Source organism: Mucor mucedo (genome assembly GCF_025094135.1).
Source record: "Mucor mucedo strain NRRL 3635 chromosome Unknown EV154scaffold_340, whole genome shotgun sequence".
NCBI classification, from domain to species: domain Eukaryota; kingdom Fungi; phylum Mucoromycota; class Mucoromycetes; order Mucorales; family Mucoraceae; genus Mucor; species Mucor mucedo.
The window spans coordinates 1-17,097 of record NW_026252624.1 but is presented as its reverse complement, the minus strand read 5'-3'; the positions used below and the strand labels follow the sequence as shown (position 1 = coordinate 17,097).

The 17,097-nt window shown below is 37.6% G+C and overlaps 6 protein-coding genes across 6 annotated transcripts; 3 read left to right on the top strand and 3 right to left on the bottom strand.

Annotated features, from left to right (window-relative positions):
• The first annotated feature begins 1,721 nt into the window (after positions 1 to 1,721).
• Positions 1,722 to 2,350, top strand: EV154DRAFT_454457 (AAA domain-containing protein). The gene is made up of 2 exons (XM_051597308.1): positions 1,722 to 1,925; positions 1,985 to 2,350. The coding sequence occupies exons 1-2, from the start codon at positions 1,740 to 1,742 to the stop codon at positions 2,318 to 2,320; spliced, it is 522 nt and encodes a 173-aa protein (XP_051449943.1). The 5' UTR covers positions 1,722 to 1,739; the 3' UTR covers positions 2,321 to 2,350.
• A 6-nt stretch (positions 2,351 to 2,356) lies between these two features.
• On the bottom strand, positions 2,357 to 4,790 carry EV154DRAFT_194633 (large subunit of biosynthetic type acetolactate synthase). The gene is made up of 4 exons (XM_051594302.1): positions 4,543 to 4,790; positions 4,195 to 4,488; positions 3,986 to 4,137; positions 2,357 to 3,916 (listed from the first exon to the last, which is right to left on the bottom strand). The coding sequence occupies exons 1-4, from the start codon at positions 4,677 to 4,679 to the stop codon at positions 2,478 to 2,480; spliced, it is 2,022 nt and encodes a 673-aa protein (XP_051449942.1). The 5' UTR covers positions 4,680 to 4,790; the 3' UTR covers positions 2,357 to 2,477.
• Positions 4,791 to 5,738: 948 nt separating this feature from the next.
• EV154DRAFT_489011 (6-phosphogluconate dehydrogenase) lies at positions 5,739 to 7,069 on the top strand (the record flags this gene model as incomplete). Its single annotated transcript, XM_051599231.1, has 3 exons — positions 5,739 to 5,852; positions 5,913 to 6,357; positions 6,435 to 7,069. 3 exons carry the CDS (start codon positions 5,739 to 5,741, stop codon positions 7,067 to 7,069), a joined length of 1,194 nt encoding a protein of 397 aa, XP_051449941.1.
• A 526-nt stretch (positions 7,070 to 7,595) lies between these two features.
• Positions 7,596 to 8,965, top strand: EV154DRAFT_608366 (3-isopropylmalate dehydrogenase). Its single transcript, XM_051607681.1, has 2 exons — positions 7,596 to 8,097; positions 8,234 to 8,965. The coding sequence occupies exons 1-2, from the start codon at positions 7,614 to 7,616 to the stop codon at positions 8,875 to 8,877; spliced, it is 1,128 nt and encodes a 375-aa protein (XP_051449940.1). The 5' UTR covers positions 7,596 to 7,613; the 3' UTR covers positions 8,878 to 8,965.
• EV154DRAFT_534543 (uncharacterized protein) lies at positions 8,881 to 12,517 on the bottom strand. The gene is made up of 8 exons (XM_051604034.1): positions 12,315 to 12,517; positions 12,146 to 12,252; positions 11,017 to 12,078; positions 10,864 to 10,961; positions 10,704 to 10,809; positions 9,777 to 10,641; positions 9,203 to 9,720; positions 8,881 to 9,112 (listed from the first exon to the last, which is right to left on the bottom strand). The coding sequence occupies exons 1-8, from the start codon at positions 12,463 to 12,465 to the stop codon at positions 9,050 to 9,052; spliced, it is 2,970 nt and encodes a 989-aa protein (XP_051449939.1). The 5' UTR covers positions 12,466 to 12,517; the 3' UTR covers positions 8,881 to 9,049.
• A 2,617-nt stretch (positions 12,518 to 15,134) lies between these two features.
• EV154DRAFT_557391 (uncharacterized protein) lies at positions 15,135 to 16,846 on the bottom strand (the record flags this gene model as incomplete). The annotated part of the gene is made up of 3 exons (XM_051605425.1): positions 16,307 to 16,846; positions 16,008 to 16,231; positions 15,135 to 15,946 (listed from the first exon to the last, which is right to left on the bottom strand). Coding segments are annotated over exons 1-3 (1,248 nt in total), but the record flags the coding sequence as incomplete, so codon positions are not given.
• Between the last annotated feature and the right edge of the window lie 251 nt (positions 16,847 to 17,097).

Below are 17,097 nucleotides of genomic sequence, written 5' to 3'. Positions count from 1 at the left end.
GTTATCGAATTGATAACTTAAATTTATTAGCGAATGATCCATTTATATTGATAGCTTTTGTATTATCTGGAGTTTTTCTTCTAATAAATATCGTGTAAAAGAACTTTCAGTATAATTAAATTATATTAATTAAGTGGTACTCTCATATTACCAGTATGATCTTGTTACAGATGATAAATTGTGAATTATATTATTATAGGTTCTTTTTGACCCTAATTAATCTAATAATAATGTATCAGCTTATAAGAAATTTTCGCTTAATAATTTAGGCTACTTTATATAATAAAATTTTGGTTGACCTCAGACAATGTAATTTTAATTGGCATGATTTAAAGATAGAACCAATCTGTCGTATTTTGGTACGATTCACTTAAGAATAAATCAGCAAATCGTTTAAATAAATAAATTATAAAATAAAAACAACCTTCAAAGTTGCATACCAGCTTACACATGCATACTGCTATATAGCTTCTCCTACTACGAGTAAATGCTTCTACATTAAAGATTACATGATCGGCCTAAATATGATATACTAATGACAGTTGGATACAGAGTGCTATACTACTGAGTTACGATATCACCGATCGAGAAGATAATCTTCTCAGATCAAATCGAAAATTATAAGAAAGAGAAACTCAATATTAATAGTTCTCCCAATGTATTAGCTACACATAGAGAGAATAGAACAGCTATTAATATAAATGGTTCATTTACTTGTATACTGATATAATTATAATGCTGGTAAAGAGTATAAAAAAGGAATGTATGAATTAATGGATACCTACTTTCTACAACCAAATATATATTTGGGATCGTATTTTATTCATTACAAATATAATGAATAAATGATCGACTATTGCTATTATGTCCTACTGCCAATTAGACTTGACAAACAAGTATGCATCTTTTACAGTAACCGTTGCATGATCTGATAAATAGGTGTCTCGTAACACTAAAGATTTATTGAAGTACTCATGCTCCCGATCTACTGATATGGGACAACGTTAACTGGAAACAATTCTAACGAGTAGTATTCATTTAACCCAAGGCGGGAAACAAAGTATAGTTCTATTCCAAAACTAGAACGGTTGACTCATCATTAAAACCCAGGAGAGTTGTGCGAAATAAAAAGGATCAATTATTACATAGCAGCAGAGTTCTTTCAGTCGAATAAAGATATGCTTTTATTTCATTATATCTCAAGTGTATTATTTTCGTCAAATACGGCAGTACCAAGGCAATGCAAATCTAGTTGCCATGTTTCAGAAGATAAAAGTGAAACCTCGGTGTGTGATTGAGAAGCATAGATTTTGGATGCGACGTATATTAAGACTGTATACCTGTTTCTTTTTGATTAATTTGTGGAGGTCAACTTCTTAATTTTGTTATTAATACACCTGTCTGAGAAGGTGACTTATGCAATGACGAGGAACTATGAGTTGTATGATCTTTCTAGAAACGAATTCGTGTATAAAACAAGATAAAGAGGCTTTGGTAGAGTTAGTTTTTGACAAATGTATGTACGTGGCCTCTGAAACCATTACAAATATAGGGAGTATAGCCACAATAGAATCTCCTACAATCGTCGGCTATAAAAATTCTGTTGGTAAAAGTTGCACATAAAGCCCCCTAAGGCATATCACTCAAGGCCGATCGAAATCCCGCAATGTTATGTGACCTTGCAATATTTTTTTTTTTTTTCGTCCTCTTTTCTTTCTTTCCATTTAACTACTACAAGCATGTCACGCTCATTGCCTAATATTTTAGTGACCGGTACACCTGGTACAGGCAAGACCACCACCAGCGAAATGATTGCACAAGTGACAGGTTTGGATCATGTCAATGTGGGAGAACTTGTGAAGCAAAAGCAACTTCATGAAGGATACCTTGAGGAGTTTGACACTCATGTTTTAGACGAAGACAAGGTAAAGACAAAAAATAAACAAGGATAATTTTTTCAAGATGACCTAACTGTTTAAATTAGCTTCTCGATGAATTAGAGGAAATTTTGAAGGAAGGAGGTAAAATTGTGGATTTTCATACGTGCGAGATTTTCCCAGAAAGATGGTTTGATCTTGTACTTGTGCTTCGAGCAGATACAGCTAGTTTATACGATCGTATGTCAAAGCGTGGATATAATAAGCGCAAGATGGATGAAAATATGGAATGTGAAATCATGCAAGTCGTGTTAGAGACTGCCCATGAATCTTACGCACCAGAAATCGTGATTGAATTACCCAGCAACACTATTGATGATATGGAATCCAACGCTGATCGTGTTAAGCAATGGTTGGATGCTTGGAAAGTCAACAACCAATAAAAAAAATGGTTTTTTTTTAGAAATGTAAATATTTTTTTTTAGGGTTTATTTTACAAAGGATAAAAAAAAGACATCTTTTACTGAAATGCTGGGAAATTATAAATATATATATGTGCGAGGAATTGAAAAGGATATGAAGTTTTTTTTTGTTTTTGTTTTACTTTTTGTTGCGAGCAGCGATAGTAGGATGAACCATGAATTCATTTAAAGGCTTTCCACCAGGCACCATGGGGAATAAGACTTCTTTTTTACAAACAACAGCATCCATGATAACAGGACCATCATGTTCCAAAAACTCCTTCATCTTGGCTTCCACCTCAGAGGCCTTTGTGACACGAATACCCTTGACACCCATAGCTTCAGCAAGTTTTACAAAATCGGGATTCTTCATGACAGTTCCAGAATAACGTTCCTTGTAAAAGAGATCTTGCCATTGCTTCACCATACCTTGGAAAGAGTTATTCAGCAACAAGACCTTGACACCAATATTGAATTCAGCAGCTGTGGCTAATTCCATGGCTGTCATGGAGAAGGAAGCATCACCATCAATATCTACAACAACATGATCAGGCTTAGCTACCTTGGCACCAATAGCAGAAGGAAGACCGTAACCCATAGTACCGAGACCACCAGATGTGATGAATTGACGAGGCTCTCTCCATCTAAACATTTGAGCAGCCCACATTTGATGTTGACCAACACCAGTTGTAATGATGACCTTTTCCTTCATATGAGCAGTTTGTTTGTCGAGTTCTTCAATCAATTGTTGAGGTTTCAAAATTTCATTATCATCAGTTGTCTTTTCATAGTAGAAAGGATAGTCCTTCTTCCAAGTCTTGATTTGTTCAAACCATTCGGTACGAGGTGAGCTTTTAATATGAGGCACCAACTTCTTCAAGTTTTCAGTCACATCACCTTCAATAGCTTCAGTAGCATCCACAACCTTGTTAATGTTCTTGGGCATGATTTCAAAATGAAGAATACCACCACGGTTTTCCTCTGCTGCCTTGACAGCCTCAGGAGCAAAATGAGCTACACTACCCGTCACACGATCATCGAAACGAGCACCCAAAGCAATAATAAGATCGGCATTCTGCATGGCCAAATTAGCGTAACAAGAACCGTGCATACCCAACATATGAAGGGACTTGGGATCCAATTCATCGTATGAACCAAGACCGTGCAATGTGGTAGTGACAGGAATGTTACCGTTATTAGCAAGCATCGTCAAGAATTTGGGTCCATCAACATGACCTACAACACCTTGTCCAGCATAGATGACGGGTCGCTTTGCGTTATTGATGAGTTCAGCAGCACGTAACAAGACTGGGTGAGGCTTAGAGCGAGCTTCTTCGGTGAAAGCAGTCAAGGCAGTGTTGGGAATAGCAGAAGGACGAGCGGGAATCATGGTGTTGATAGGGATAGAACGCTTAAGCACAGCGGCTGTCACATCCTTGGGAAGATCCACAAGAACAGGACCGGGTCGACCACTTGTGGCAATAGTGAAAGCTTCATTGATACGACGAGGAAGTTCAGCAACATCCTTGACCATCACATTCCACTTTGTACATCCACGAGAAATACCCACAACATCAGCTGGATTGAAATTAATACGTAAGTATACCAGAATCTCTAATTATTAAAAATAAACATGTAATATTTTACCTTCTTGGAATGCATCAGTACCGATAGCAGAAGTAGGAACTTGACCAGTAAAAACAACAAGGGGGATACCATCAGCTAAAGCATCAGCCATGGCGGTAACTACATTGGTGGCACCAGGACCGGAAGTGACGAGAACAACACCAGGCTTACCACTATATGAGATATTGTTAGTAAATTATAAAATAAATATATATTGTAAAGGTACATACGTTGCTTTGGCATAACCTTCAGCCATGTGACCAGCACCTTGTTCGTGTCTAGGCAAGATAAAGTCAAAGTACTCTGATTCATGGATAGCGTCAAAGACGGGTAAGATAGCGCCACCAGGATAACCAAAGACGTGTTTAACATCATGTCTTAACATCATTTCGTGAAAGATTTCTCCACCGGACATACCGACAAAAGAATCATCCATTTCAACCGCTGAAGGCTTCTTGACAAGAGGTTGAACAACTTTAGGTGATTTTTCTGAGGCGACAGCAGAGCGATCTGAATGAGATACACTATAATCATTTAATTAGTAAATGCGTTATATTGAAAAATGCAGCATAACTTACGATGAAGCTAAAGCGCTCTTGGATTTATGTGTGGTATGAAGACCGGCACAGCCAATGACAGCTCTGTGGCGATACAGATTCATTGAAGTTCTGCTGAACAACTTGGTTGTATTTCTTGCGGTGGCGGATGCAAGCATTATCTCTTTTTATAAGTTAGAATTAATACAAGTGTAATAAAAAAAAGTCAATTTTTATTTTTTATTTTTTTAATAAAGAGAAAAAGAGATATTAAATACAAATAGAAAAAAAGATCTAGAGTTTATGTCTTGAAAAAAAAAAAGTAGGCTTTATGTTGGACAAATCAGTTATTGGCGGTAATTGAAATCTAATGAGTCAAATGCAAATGCAAAAAATCTACTCGTCCAAAAAAAGCACTTTTTGCACCCCCTCTAGTTGCATAAGAGAGGGAATAAGGAAGGAACCCTATATTTATTTGGGGTAAGTTAAATACGACTTGGGTTCTATTCCAATTGGCCAAAGATAATAAAAGTTTTAAAATCTAATGGAGCCATGTGAAAAGAATAGGGGCGTACCCTTTTTTACTAGTTTTTTTTTAAGGGATATAATGTGAGTCAAACCAATCAGATCTCACTATTGTGTTTAATGCAAGCGAACACATAGATAACATAACTCTTTATTTCTGATTGGATGATATTCAATATGAATACCATTTGCTCAACCCAATGCGGGGAAGTCGCTGATTTTTTATTTACTTAAAGAACACATATTCATGGTTAGTCATGTAGATCCGTACCAGAACATTGATGCATGTAACCATAAAAAAAAAAAAAAAAAAAAAAAAAGCCATTTATAAAAAGATAACAAGCGCAATTTTTTAAAATTTCATTTTCCATCTTTGCCGATAGCATGAATAAGCTGTGAACAGAAAAACTTTGTGTGAAGAGAGAGTAATCGGAGATGATTACACAAAAAAATAAATAGAGTTTGATGAAAATTGGAGATCAGAAAAATGCACTAGCCAATAAAAGAAGCCCATTCAAAATGTATCACACTCTACACACATTGACTTAATTGGGTGAATTACTTTTCAACCATAGACATTTGCTATAATTTCAATGATTCATAAAAATTTTGTAGGAACACTAAAAAAAAAATCTGTTTCTTTTAAATATCCCGGGCCTTTTTTCTTTCATTTTTTCTTTTTTCTTTTTCTCATCTTTAACAAATTAAATAAAATGTCTTCTCGTGTTATTGCTACTGCTCTCCGTAGAGCTGCCACTATGGCTCGTCCCTCTGTCATGGCTGCTGCCAGACCTGCTTTCAGACAATCTGCTCTCAAGGCTGCCACCGTATGTTTAAAAAAAAAGGATTTTTTAGGTCCCGAGAAATATTAACACCTATTTTTATAGATTATGCCTACCATGCAATCTCGTGGTATGAAAACCTTGAACTTTGGTGGATCTGAGGAAACCGTTTATGAACGTGCCGATGTTCCCAAGGAAAAGTTACTCGAGACCTTCAAGAACGACACTATTGCCGTTCTCGGTTATGGTCCTCAAGGTCGTGGCCAAGCCTTAAACTTGCGCGATAACGGTGTTAATGTCATTATCGGTCAACGTGAAGGTAAGACTTTCCAACAAGCTGTTGAAGAAGGTTGGGTTCCCGGTAAGAATTTGTTCCCTGTTCTCGATGCTGTTGATAAGGGTACTGTTGTCATGAACTTGTTGTCCGATGCTTATCAAAAGGAGATCTGGCCTACCATGAAGCCTCTTTTGACTCCCGGTAAGACTCTCTATTTCTCTCATGGTTTCTCTATTGTTTACAAGGATCAAACCAACATTGAAGCTCCCGAAGGTAAATAGAAAAATATATTTATATATATGTGTGTGTGTATTATGTATAGTGTACTAAAAACTATCATAAAAATTTAGGTGTTGATGTTATCCTTGTTGCCCCCAAGGGTTCTGGTTTCACTGTCCGTCGTCTTTTCCAAGAAGGTCGTGGTATTAACTCTTCTTTCGCTGTTCATAAGGATGCCAGTGGTCATGCCAAGGAGCGTACCATTGCTTTGGGTATCGGAATCGGTTCTGGTTACATGTACGAGACCACTTTCGAGAAAGAAGTCTACTCTGACTTATTCGGTGAGCGTGGTGTCTTGATGGGTGCTATCCAAGGTTTGTTCCAAGCCCAATATGAAGTCTTAAGAGCCAATGGTCACTCTCCCTCTGAAGCTTTCAACGAGACTGTTGAAGAAGCTACACAATCTCTTTATCCCTTGATTGGTGAGCGTGGTATGGATTGGATGTACTCTAACTGTTCTACTACTGCTATGCGTGGTGCTCTTGATTGGTGGAAGCCTTTCCATGCTGCCTCCAAGCCTGTCTTTGAAGACCTTTATAGATCTGTTCGTGATGGTTCCGAAACTGCTCGTTCTCTTGACCGTAACTCTCAAGCTGATTATCGTGAGAAGCTCGAGGCTGAACTTGCTGAAATCCGTGAATCTGAGATTTGGAGAACTGGTAAGACTGTCCGTCAACTTCGTCCCGAAAACGCTGGCAAGAACTAAATAGAATTAAAAAAAAAAAAAAAAAAAAAAATTACACATTTATCCCACAACCTACTTTCTCTCTTATTATGCATTTTCTTTTTTTTTTCTTTTCTCCTCCCTTTACCTCTCGTTGTTAATATGATTTCAGTATCATTCTCTCCATTTGTCACATTTATAAATAAAATTTGTTCCTCTTCTTTTTTTTATCACCAAAAATTTCTTGTTTATGAGTTACATTCATATGTTAAATTAGTGTTTAAATATCAGCCGATATTGATGAGAGATGACGTTTTTTTTTTTTTTTTTTTTTTTTTTTTTTTACCGTCTATGTTTTCATCTATGTTATTTTTTGCATTACAAAATCCCGCCGTGAATATTTGACACCCAGTCAGCCTATGTTTTCTGTCAGTCAATTTGTCACTCTGATCATGCGCCAATCAAAACAAATACTCGTTGATTGGCTATCATGGCCATGAATCATTTTGGTTTAGTTTTAAGGAACCTGAATTTTTTTTTTTTTTTAATTTCTTCTTCTTTTTCATATTCTCTTTATAAAAAAATCATGTCTCCTCAAAAAATCTCTATTGTTTGTCTCGCTGGTGATGGTGTTGGACCCGAGATTGTTGCTGAAGCTGTCAAGATCTTGCAAGTTGTTTCTGCTGAAAGATCTCAAGCTCTCAATGCCGTATTTGAATTCAAGAACGAATTAATTGGTTTGGCCGCCATGGAAAAGACTGGTGAACCCCTTCCCGATGTTTCTTTGGAAGCCTGTAGACAAGCAGATGCCATTCTTTTGGGTGCTGTCGGTGGTCTTCCTGGCGCTCATGTGGGCTCTGGTCCTCGTCCTGAACAAGGTCTTTTGCGTCTCAGAAAGGAGTTGGATCTTTACGCTAACTTGCGTCCTGTCTCCTTTGCTTCAGAAACTTTGACAGGTCTCTCTCCTTTAAAAGATCACGTCGTCAAAGGTACTGACTTTGTATTTGTACGTGAATTGGTTGGTGGTATCTACTTTGGTGATCGTAAGGAAGCTGGTGAAGATGGCAAAGGTAATTATTTTTCTAAAAAGAAGGGAATGGAACGTGTCTTACTTGAGGATCTGCACGATTTAGCGATTATCAAAGCGTGGGAGATTTTACGAGGAAATAAAATCTAACCTTTTTTTTTTATTATTATTATTATTAGCTTATGATACTCTTCCCTACTCTAGAGAAGAAGTTGAACGTGTCACCAGATTAGCTGCCCTTTTGGCCAGAAAGCAATCCCCTCCTGGTAAAATTCACTCTGTTGATAAGGCCAACGTTTTGGCTACATCTCGTCTCTGGCGTAAGACTGTCACTGATACCATGGATAGAGAGTTTTCTGATTTGGAATATGATCATCAATTGGTAGATTCTTGTGCCATGGCTATGGTTCAACGTCCTACCAGTCTCAATGGTGTTGTCTTAACCGAAAACATGTTTGGTGATATTCTCTCTGACGAAGCTTCCGTCATTGTTGGTTCTCTCGGTTTGTTACCCTCTGCCTCTCTTAGTGGTCTCCCCGATGGTAAGGGTAAATGTCTTGGTGTTTATGAGCCCATCCATGGTTCTGCTCCTGATATCGCCGGTCAAGGTATTGCTAACCCCATTGCTACCATCCTCAGTGCTGCTATGTTGCTTAGATACTCTCTTGGTTTTGAAACTGAAGCTCGTGCTGTTGAAGAAGCTGTGCGTAAGGTCTTGGATTCTGGTTTCCATACTCGTGATCTTCATGGTGACAAGTCTACCGTTGAAGTCGGTGACAAGGTTGCTGAAGAGTTAACTACCTTGTTAAAGGCACTTGCCTAAAAAAAAAACAAAAAACAAAAAAAAAAATTACCCCTATTACATAATATCCAATAGTCATCAACATTGTATAAAAAATTCCTTTTTCTCGCCTTCACTTCATTTCGTATATCAAATAATAAAAATCTTGTCTTGATCATACATATCTTTTGCCACATGTAAAATTTATTTTATTTTAATATCTATAAGCCCAATAGGATGCAGCAGAAAGTACCACATCATTTTTCTCGCGTTCCAACTAAAAAGTAATTAAAATGTGAGCTTCAATCATACTTCACCATCACCACCCCACCCCCTCACTTTAATCTTTTTGCATTCTTTTGTTTACCTCTGTTTGTATTTGTTTATGAATCATGCACAAATAATCCACATAACTAGATTGATTATAAATTTCATCTTCCACCAACACTTTCGATAATTCTACTTCCAGATCCAAACCATGTCGAATGACATTTAATTGAGGCAAATAAGCAATGTTTTCCGTCGCCTTTTGATACAATCCCCGCAATCGGCAATTGACGGGTGATTCCTCCAACACAGGAAGTTCGTTCATGGCTGGGTTGATATGGCTCATCTCGGAAACACCAAACATGGCGTATATTATCTCCTTTGAAACCTCTTGACCGATCCATAAAAATATTGCACTATGGGATTCTATCCAGTATATACCTGTAGATTCAAATCGATCGTACGAAAGTCTTTCAAGTGGAGTATGACCTTCCTCTTGATTAAACAATGTATGCAGTTTAATACAACGTGGATACAACCATTTAATCGTACCGGGAATACTAAGATTCTTGATCTTTCTCATGTTATATACTCGTGCATCGAAATTCATGGATGAATCTAATAAATATATTAGTAAACATTTTTTTCCCTTCCAAAGTCTTTGCATGCATTACCTTTTCTCAACACTGCAGATTTTTTAAAGGAAGATAACAGAAGAGGCAGCACTTTGAATGATTCAGGCAAAATCAATTGAGCTGCAGAAGCACCCGTAGCACAATATTTTCGGTAAGCAGTAAGTACCTTGACGCAAAAAGTATCCAACTCATTCGACAAATCATTGATCGTCTTTTTAGCAGAAAGCGCAATAGTGCGTTTAATCAAAAGATTAACCGAGGTATCCAAGTCCGCATGCTTGAATACCGGGTTTGCTGTTGCTCCCACACCAGCGCTTAAATTATGCACTCGTACACGTCGTTGTCCTCCCGCTGTCGTGTATAACAAGGCCGATTGGAAATACACTTGTGAATTCTCTGCCAGTTTTCCCTCGTGTTTCAATTCAACACCGATCGTTGTATCCGAATTCACTCCTGCTAATTCCATATCTGTTGCATTCGACATCGAGAAATTACCGTATTGATCTTGTACTGAGATTCCGTTGGAACATCGAACACGAAGCGCAGCTCTGTATCCTTGTTCACGACAAATTGTATGAGTCAAATCATGCATCACTTGTACCCCTTCTCGTGTTATATTGAAATTAGGGAAATAGTAGGTATCTCCTCCTGTTAAAGCAGACAGTACACCAACGGTAGCAACATCAATGTACGTGTTGGCAGGAGGGAAGAGCCAGAGATCGATAGATACACCAGCTTGAACACTCTCGCCCGCTAATTGGGGGTAAAAATTATCTTGAGGTGCAAATAAACCCTTTTCACGTTCTGTACCGTAGAGTGAAGGATCCTCACGATTCTTTAAAACACCAGGTCCGATTGAAGGTAAAGAGGTTTGCATGATAGAAAGCTTACCACCTAATTTTTTCTGATAAAAATAAATTAATTGATGATGTTTCATAAAATGAAAATTGTAATTGTGTATCTTACCATAGCTAATATACCAACTTGAACAGCAGAACCAAATGCTGCATTCGGTGTCATTGTATTCTCATATAAAGTAGGTAACTGATCCAATAACCCTTCAATTAATAATCTAGGGAAACAAAAATTAGTTTAAACATTTGCTACATTATTTAACTTTTCTTACCTCGACTCTTTAGGATCTACAAAGAGTCCATTTGAAAGAGGAACAAAAACGTCATTGATATCGGAAACAACCATCATGGTAGCTTGTCCTAATCCAGCCTAAATATGCTCGAGTTAATCGACTCTGATTTCCTTTTCTATTCTTCAATTGTACCTGCAGATTGTAAAATTGGATAGAGCTATCAAATGTGAAAATACCAATCTTCATTCCTTGTGGAAACCCGTCTGTCTCCAATAATCGTTTAATTGTTTGACAAAAGATTGTCAACATGCCCGATTGTATGGCATTTCGGGAGACATCGATCGCGAACAATTGATGCAAAGGTTTGGGTTCGATATCGTTCCAGTAATCCTTGGGCACATCAAATTCAACTGAACCAAACATGAGTTCTGGCTGATTGCCGCTACCCATTCTTTTTCCATACATATCAAGAGGACTTTGTTGATCTTCAGGTACCAAATTTTCAAACTCACATAAATTACAAACATATTTTCGGCCGCCGTCGATAAATCGACACCAAGGATTGACGTATCCTTTACAACGTGAACAACGTGTAGGTTCAGCCGTTTCTGTGTGTAAAGGCACAAACGGAACAGCCGCATCTTGTGCATGTGTGAGAGCTAAAGGTTGAATCACCACACCAAAGGGTAGCCCTGTGTCTTTGGCAAGCTCGCTTGTTTGAGGCACCTCGTTCAGCGTCACCCGCATAAATCGAGGATTACAGTTTCCTTGATCCAAAGTTCGAAAATCTGTACTGGCTAAAGGCATCGCATTTTTCGTACAGGTGCCATAGTAATAATCCGCGTGTTCATTTACTTCCTCGTCTTTTAATTGGATTTGTACGGGAGATGGGATCTGGTTTGGATCAATACGGGGTTTGACATTGGGACGAGGGGGAAGTCCGAGTGGCGTTTTAACAACCACTTCTTGTGCTGGTACCTTTTGATCCTGATATTGCCGATAAGGCTGCTGTTGCATGGATTGTGGTTGCATTGGCTGTTGTTGCATGGATTGTGGTTGCATTGGTTGCTGATACATTGGTTGTTGTGGCTGATGATGTTGTTGGTGCTGTTGATAGCCTTGCTGCTGTTGCTGCAATGGTTGTTGTTGTTGTTGCTGGTACGGCTGTTGTTGATATGCTTGTGGGGGTGTGCTGCCGGATGGTAAAGGTGTAGTTGGCACTGTTGCATAGACACGTTTTGAGCGCCCAGGCCTCTTTAATATTAAAACAACCTGTTAGTTATACGTGGGGTCCAAAGAAAAAAAGAAAGAAAGTCATTACTTGTGCGGCGCCTCCAATTTGCATATTTCCCATTTTCTCTTCTACGGAAGGGGGTGGTCTGTTCATCTGAGGTGAATATCCTTGTGGCGAATGCTGAGCAAGTTGACCTAGTCAATGAATTTCAGGATGATAAGAAGAAGAAAAAGTATGAGGGCAAGAGAAAACTTACCTGGTGAGTGTGGAACAAATCCTGGTCTTACATTGGAAGAGTTGTATGCCAAAGGAGGGCGAGGCTGACCTGGGTTAGTCATCATCGGTCGTTGTTGTTGCTGTCCCGGCTGGAAAGCCATGGGTGGTGTTTGATTATTAGCTGCTGACATTACAACGTATGAATCAAGATAAAGATGACTGATTATAAAAATAAAAATAAAAGTATCTTCAGAATAAAAATATGGTACTCAGCAACATTTTGTGTCCCCATGGAATCATCCTTCAAATTCAGACAACAATTACAATTCGTGGAAAGAGAAGACTCTGTACAAGACATGCTGACCCGCTTTCAAACGCATATTTGGGTTTTCCATAAATTAGCTCTAGATAAATGTAGCAGTGGATGACTTGTCAACATCTCTTTCTACCTTCTTCCACGTCAATCAAACTGGCTGGTAATTTATTTTGTACTCTTTTGCAAGTCTTGGCCCAATTACCACTCCCTTTCTGAATGTAACACTTCAATGGGGAGCGCAGCTTAAATTGTTTACATATACACTCGCATAGCTTTTTTCGTTTTATCATTGTAAATCTGTTTTTGTGGTTACTATAGAAGCCATGGCATATCGGTTTATTTATTTATGCCCAATTAAATTCAACAGGTATTGTGTTCATAATACGGAGGTTTTACACTATAAAAGACAATTTATCTCTCCATATTTTAAGATATTTTTGATGAATTAAATTATTGGAAGTTGTTATAAGAGTGTGTGAATCCTCTTATTAATAAGTTTATATTAAAAAATGCTCTTATCTCTGCAGCCTTCCGTGAGCTTGAAATTCGTTTTTATGTATTTTTTCTCTTTGACTAACAATTGTTGGATATTACGTTTCGAGCGTATTGAACCCAATTCTACTCGATGTCAATGACATAACATAACCTTTTATGAAATTAATTGATTTAATTGGACGCCACAGATAATATGTTGAGCTTATCTACAATCATGTTCAGAGCTCGAATTGATAGTTCTTATTTCCCATTCCGATTTCAATTATGTAGTCAATAGGTCACTTCTATCAGCTGTGGACAAAAAAATGTTGTTTTATATATATGTAAATGTTACACATATTTAGTTTTCAACTCTTCATCTGACCCAATAGCTAACTGAACAAAAAATCAGGTCGATTATTGACAACAGCACCGCTAAAACATGATACGCGTCAGGCTTATTGTAGCATGCCCCAAATCAGTAGTTATTAGAAGAACTGGAAAGGTATTAAAATAAATTGATAAGAATTCTTGAAAATGATGACATGTACGACTTTAAATGGCGTCTAATTATATTCTCTTGCTTCTTAACAGGTACATAAACGACTTGTTAATGACAGGTAAACATTGTGTTTATCAGGGGGTTTCATAGAAAAAGTTACTCTTGGTTGGACATCCCATATGCGATATTTATAAAATCCCGGCATGGAGTACAACAGCCGAATACATAAATAAAACGAAAAGGGTTCTCGATGTCACAATCCGATTACTTATTATAATTAATTTGTTGGCTGATGAGCAAATAAGACTTTTTCATAAAATCAGCCAATTTTTAATATTCGGGTTTAAGGCATAGAGCACTTGTGTGTGTATCTCCCAACCTGATTCGTGTTCGGATGAAGTCATTGAGCTCTATACCGCTTTTTAATTTGGAAAAGGCATTTTTTTAAGGGACTCGTGCGCGAGTCTCCGAAACTATTGACAATAAACGGATGCATCGACGAATTTTGTTTCATGCAGCCGAGCTAATGTTTGTTTGACGGCTATTACAACGGAATGGGAGAAATTTAAACTTTATTACTGATAGATTAAAGATTCGATTTTTTTTTTTTAGCATTGCGTGTTTGAAAATATGCAAATGTTTTCCAAGAAAAAAAACCCCCCACATACCTATTTACATCACGCTAAAATTAAATTTCATTTTTTTTTATATATGTATTTATCGCAACCGAGTCTCCCGAATTGTCTAGTAATAATGACTGCGAAATGATTTATCTAACTGATTATGCAAGAATGAACAAATCAGTGCTACTAGGTGTCACACAATTTTTTATCTTCCGGGGGTTCCCACTCTTTTGTCTTTGACACTTGTGATCGCACTCTATTCGCAAATGTGACCTGATTATATCCTATTTTGGGGGCAGTAAATAACCGAAAGATCGGATATTGGTGCACCTATAGATGGGTGTGGCAAATAAAAAGCGTTTAGGCTGATCAATACTCAGCCTTCCTTTAAAAACATGCCAAGAGATGAGCATTGGTATTTTGGAAACCTCCCAAAAAAAAAGATAATACTATAATACAAACAGGTTTTTTTTTATTATTATTCAATATATCTATAAGCTGAGTCTAGCGAACATTGGTTATCATAGGCTCATATTGGGTATTGCGTACAGGCTTGTACTTGTCCTTTTTGGTGGTATTCGGTTTGTTTTCACTCTCATTTATCACAGGAGGTACAGTATATGGATCTACAGGTCGCTGATAAACAGCATTGTTTGGTTGTTTTTTGTAATCTAGAGCTGTGGTTGCAGTTGCAGGCGGTTCAAATGAATGATATGCGGCATGGTATACATTATCTACATACATTTTTTGTTTACTATTAGCATAATATATATTATTATAATGTTGTTGTTGCTGTTGCTGGTGCATGAATTGTTGTTGCTTCATAAACTGTATCTGTTGCTGCTGTTGTTGTTGCTGTTGTTGCTGCTGCTGCTGTTGCTGCTGTTGCTGCTGTTGCTGCTGTTGCTGCTGTTGCTGCTGTTGCTGCTGTTGCTGCTGTTGCTGCTGTTGCTGCTGTTGCTGCTGTTGTTGCTGTTGTTGCTTCTGTTGTTGCTGCTGCTTGTCTGTGACAGATAAATACCAATACATCATATTTGAAATCACTACTTGGTGTTGCAAAGGCCTTCTGGCATTGCTTAATTTCATGTGTGATAATCTGTATATGGCGCGTTCTGTATCTAATGGGTATCTTAAAATCAATGGTGTCGAGGGCACCTGTGGTACCTTTCTGGCTAGGGATGTAGGTAATCTCTTCTTTTTCCGGAGGGTCTTGGTATTACTTGTGTTCGAGAATGATTTGGCTGACTTTATTGACTTGGCCGACTTGGCTGAGGTGGACTTGGTGCTAGAAGAAGAGGACAATTTCTGTACCAGCGTAGTTGATGATGAATTTGCGGATTTGCTAGATGAAAAAAACGCGGCTAAGCTTGCTTTCTTATTCGTCTTGGAAGAACTTGTTTTCGAAGATGTGGATTTTTTCAGGTCGTTCAATAATCCAGTAAACCACGATTTTTTATTGCTTTTATGGTCGGGAGAATCTATAATAGGTTTATTTACTATAACAGGAAGATCGATCGGCATTGGCGAATCTTTTTGACGTGAAGAAGGTTGCTGAGTAGTAAGTTGCTGTGTTTCAACGTGATGCATATTGTTTTCTGGAGATTTGGCCCGAGATTCTTCAACAGTTGGTATTGCCGTAAGATCGCGCCCCTGCTGTTCTGATCCTCGTGCATCTTGGGCTTGGCGATGAGGGAGTGAATCGTTATCGGAATGCTCCTCCATAATAGCTATATCATGATCATGATAATGTCTAGGCTCTTTATAGAAACTAACTATCAGTTTTTAGGTCGAATTGTTTTTCATACATATAAAGTTTACCTGTGATTAAAATGGTGGGTAATGGCTCGATAGTTGGTGTTGGGGGCATTGTGTCGTCATCGCTACTATCCTCCTCAGAAGAGTTATACGACACGGAAGATAAGACCGAGCTTTTTCTTTGAACGGTTGTTGTGTTGGTGTTTGCGCTACCTTCATTTGAATGAGTTTTAATCCAGTGTTCGAATTCACTCGGTGAGATTTTTGGGTGTTTATCAGCAGGTACCCTAATTATAATATTAAGGAGTGGAGTTGTTAGCACTCAGACAAAAAGAGAAAATATGTTTTTGTATTCCGCTTACCAAATTGGATTAGAAGATGAAATTGTTGTCGCATGGTGTGTCATCATATCATCACCTTGTTGAATACCATCTAGTCCGTTCTGGAAGGCAAACTCTGGCTCTTCTTGCTCGGAGTAGGCGGAGTTGGTCTCTTTATTACGATAAGTTGCTGTCAATGTTGATCGTTGTAATGGATTGGATCTAACGTAATCGTCCTTTTTGGTGATATCCATGATATATTGATGCTGGAGAAAAAACGGTTATAAGAAAAAAAAAGAAAAAAAAAAGAAAGAGAGAGAGAGAGAGAGAGAGAGAAATATGGGGAAGAGAAAGATAAAATTAAACTCTTTATATGTGATAAAAGAATTTTTTTTATCAACTCCCCTCTAAAAAAGGTAACTGTCTCCTTGAATATCCGACTAAAGAGCATGCAGGGGAGAATAAAAATATAAAGAGACAAGTGCAATACAACAATTAATTATAGACTTATTTTTTATATATATATTTCTTTTTACTATCGTGCTCTGTCCGTATCAAATGAAAGGAGTTATAAAAATCGATTAAAAGAATTATGAACTGATTACTTGCTTATTTATTATAATCTAGAACTTATTTCTTGTTTACTAGTGCTTATAAACTTCAGCGATATTACATGGCGATATTTGTTCTGTGCGATGATTAGAGAACAAATATAGTGTCACAGACATTTAGAGTTTTTTATTACAATAAACTGTAATAGATACCCAGATCCAATACCATGTTAATGAATATATGAAACGAACATCATTGCATACAATAACTCATAAAATGCC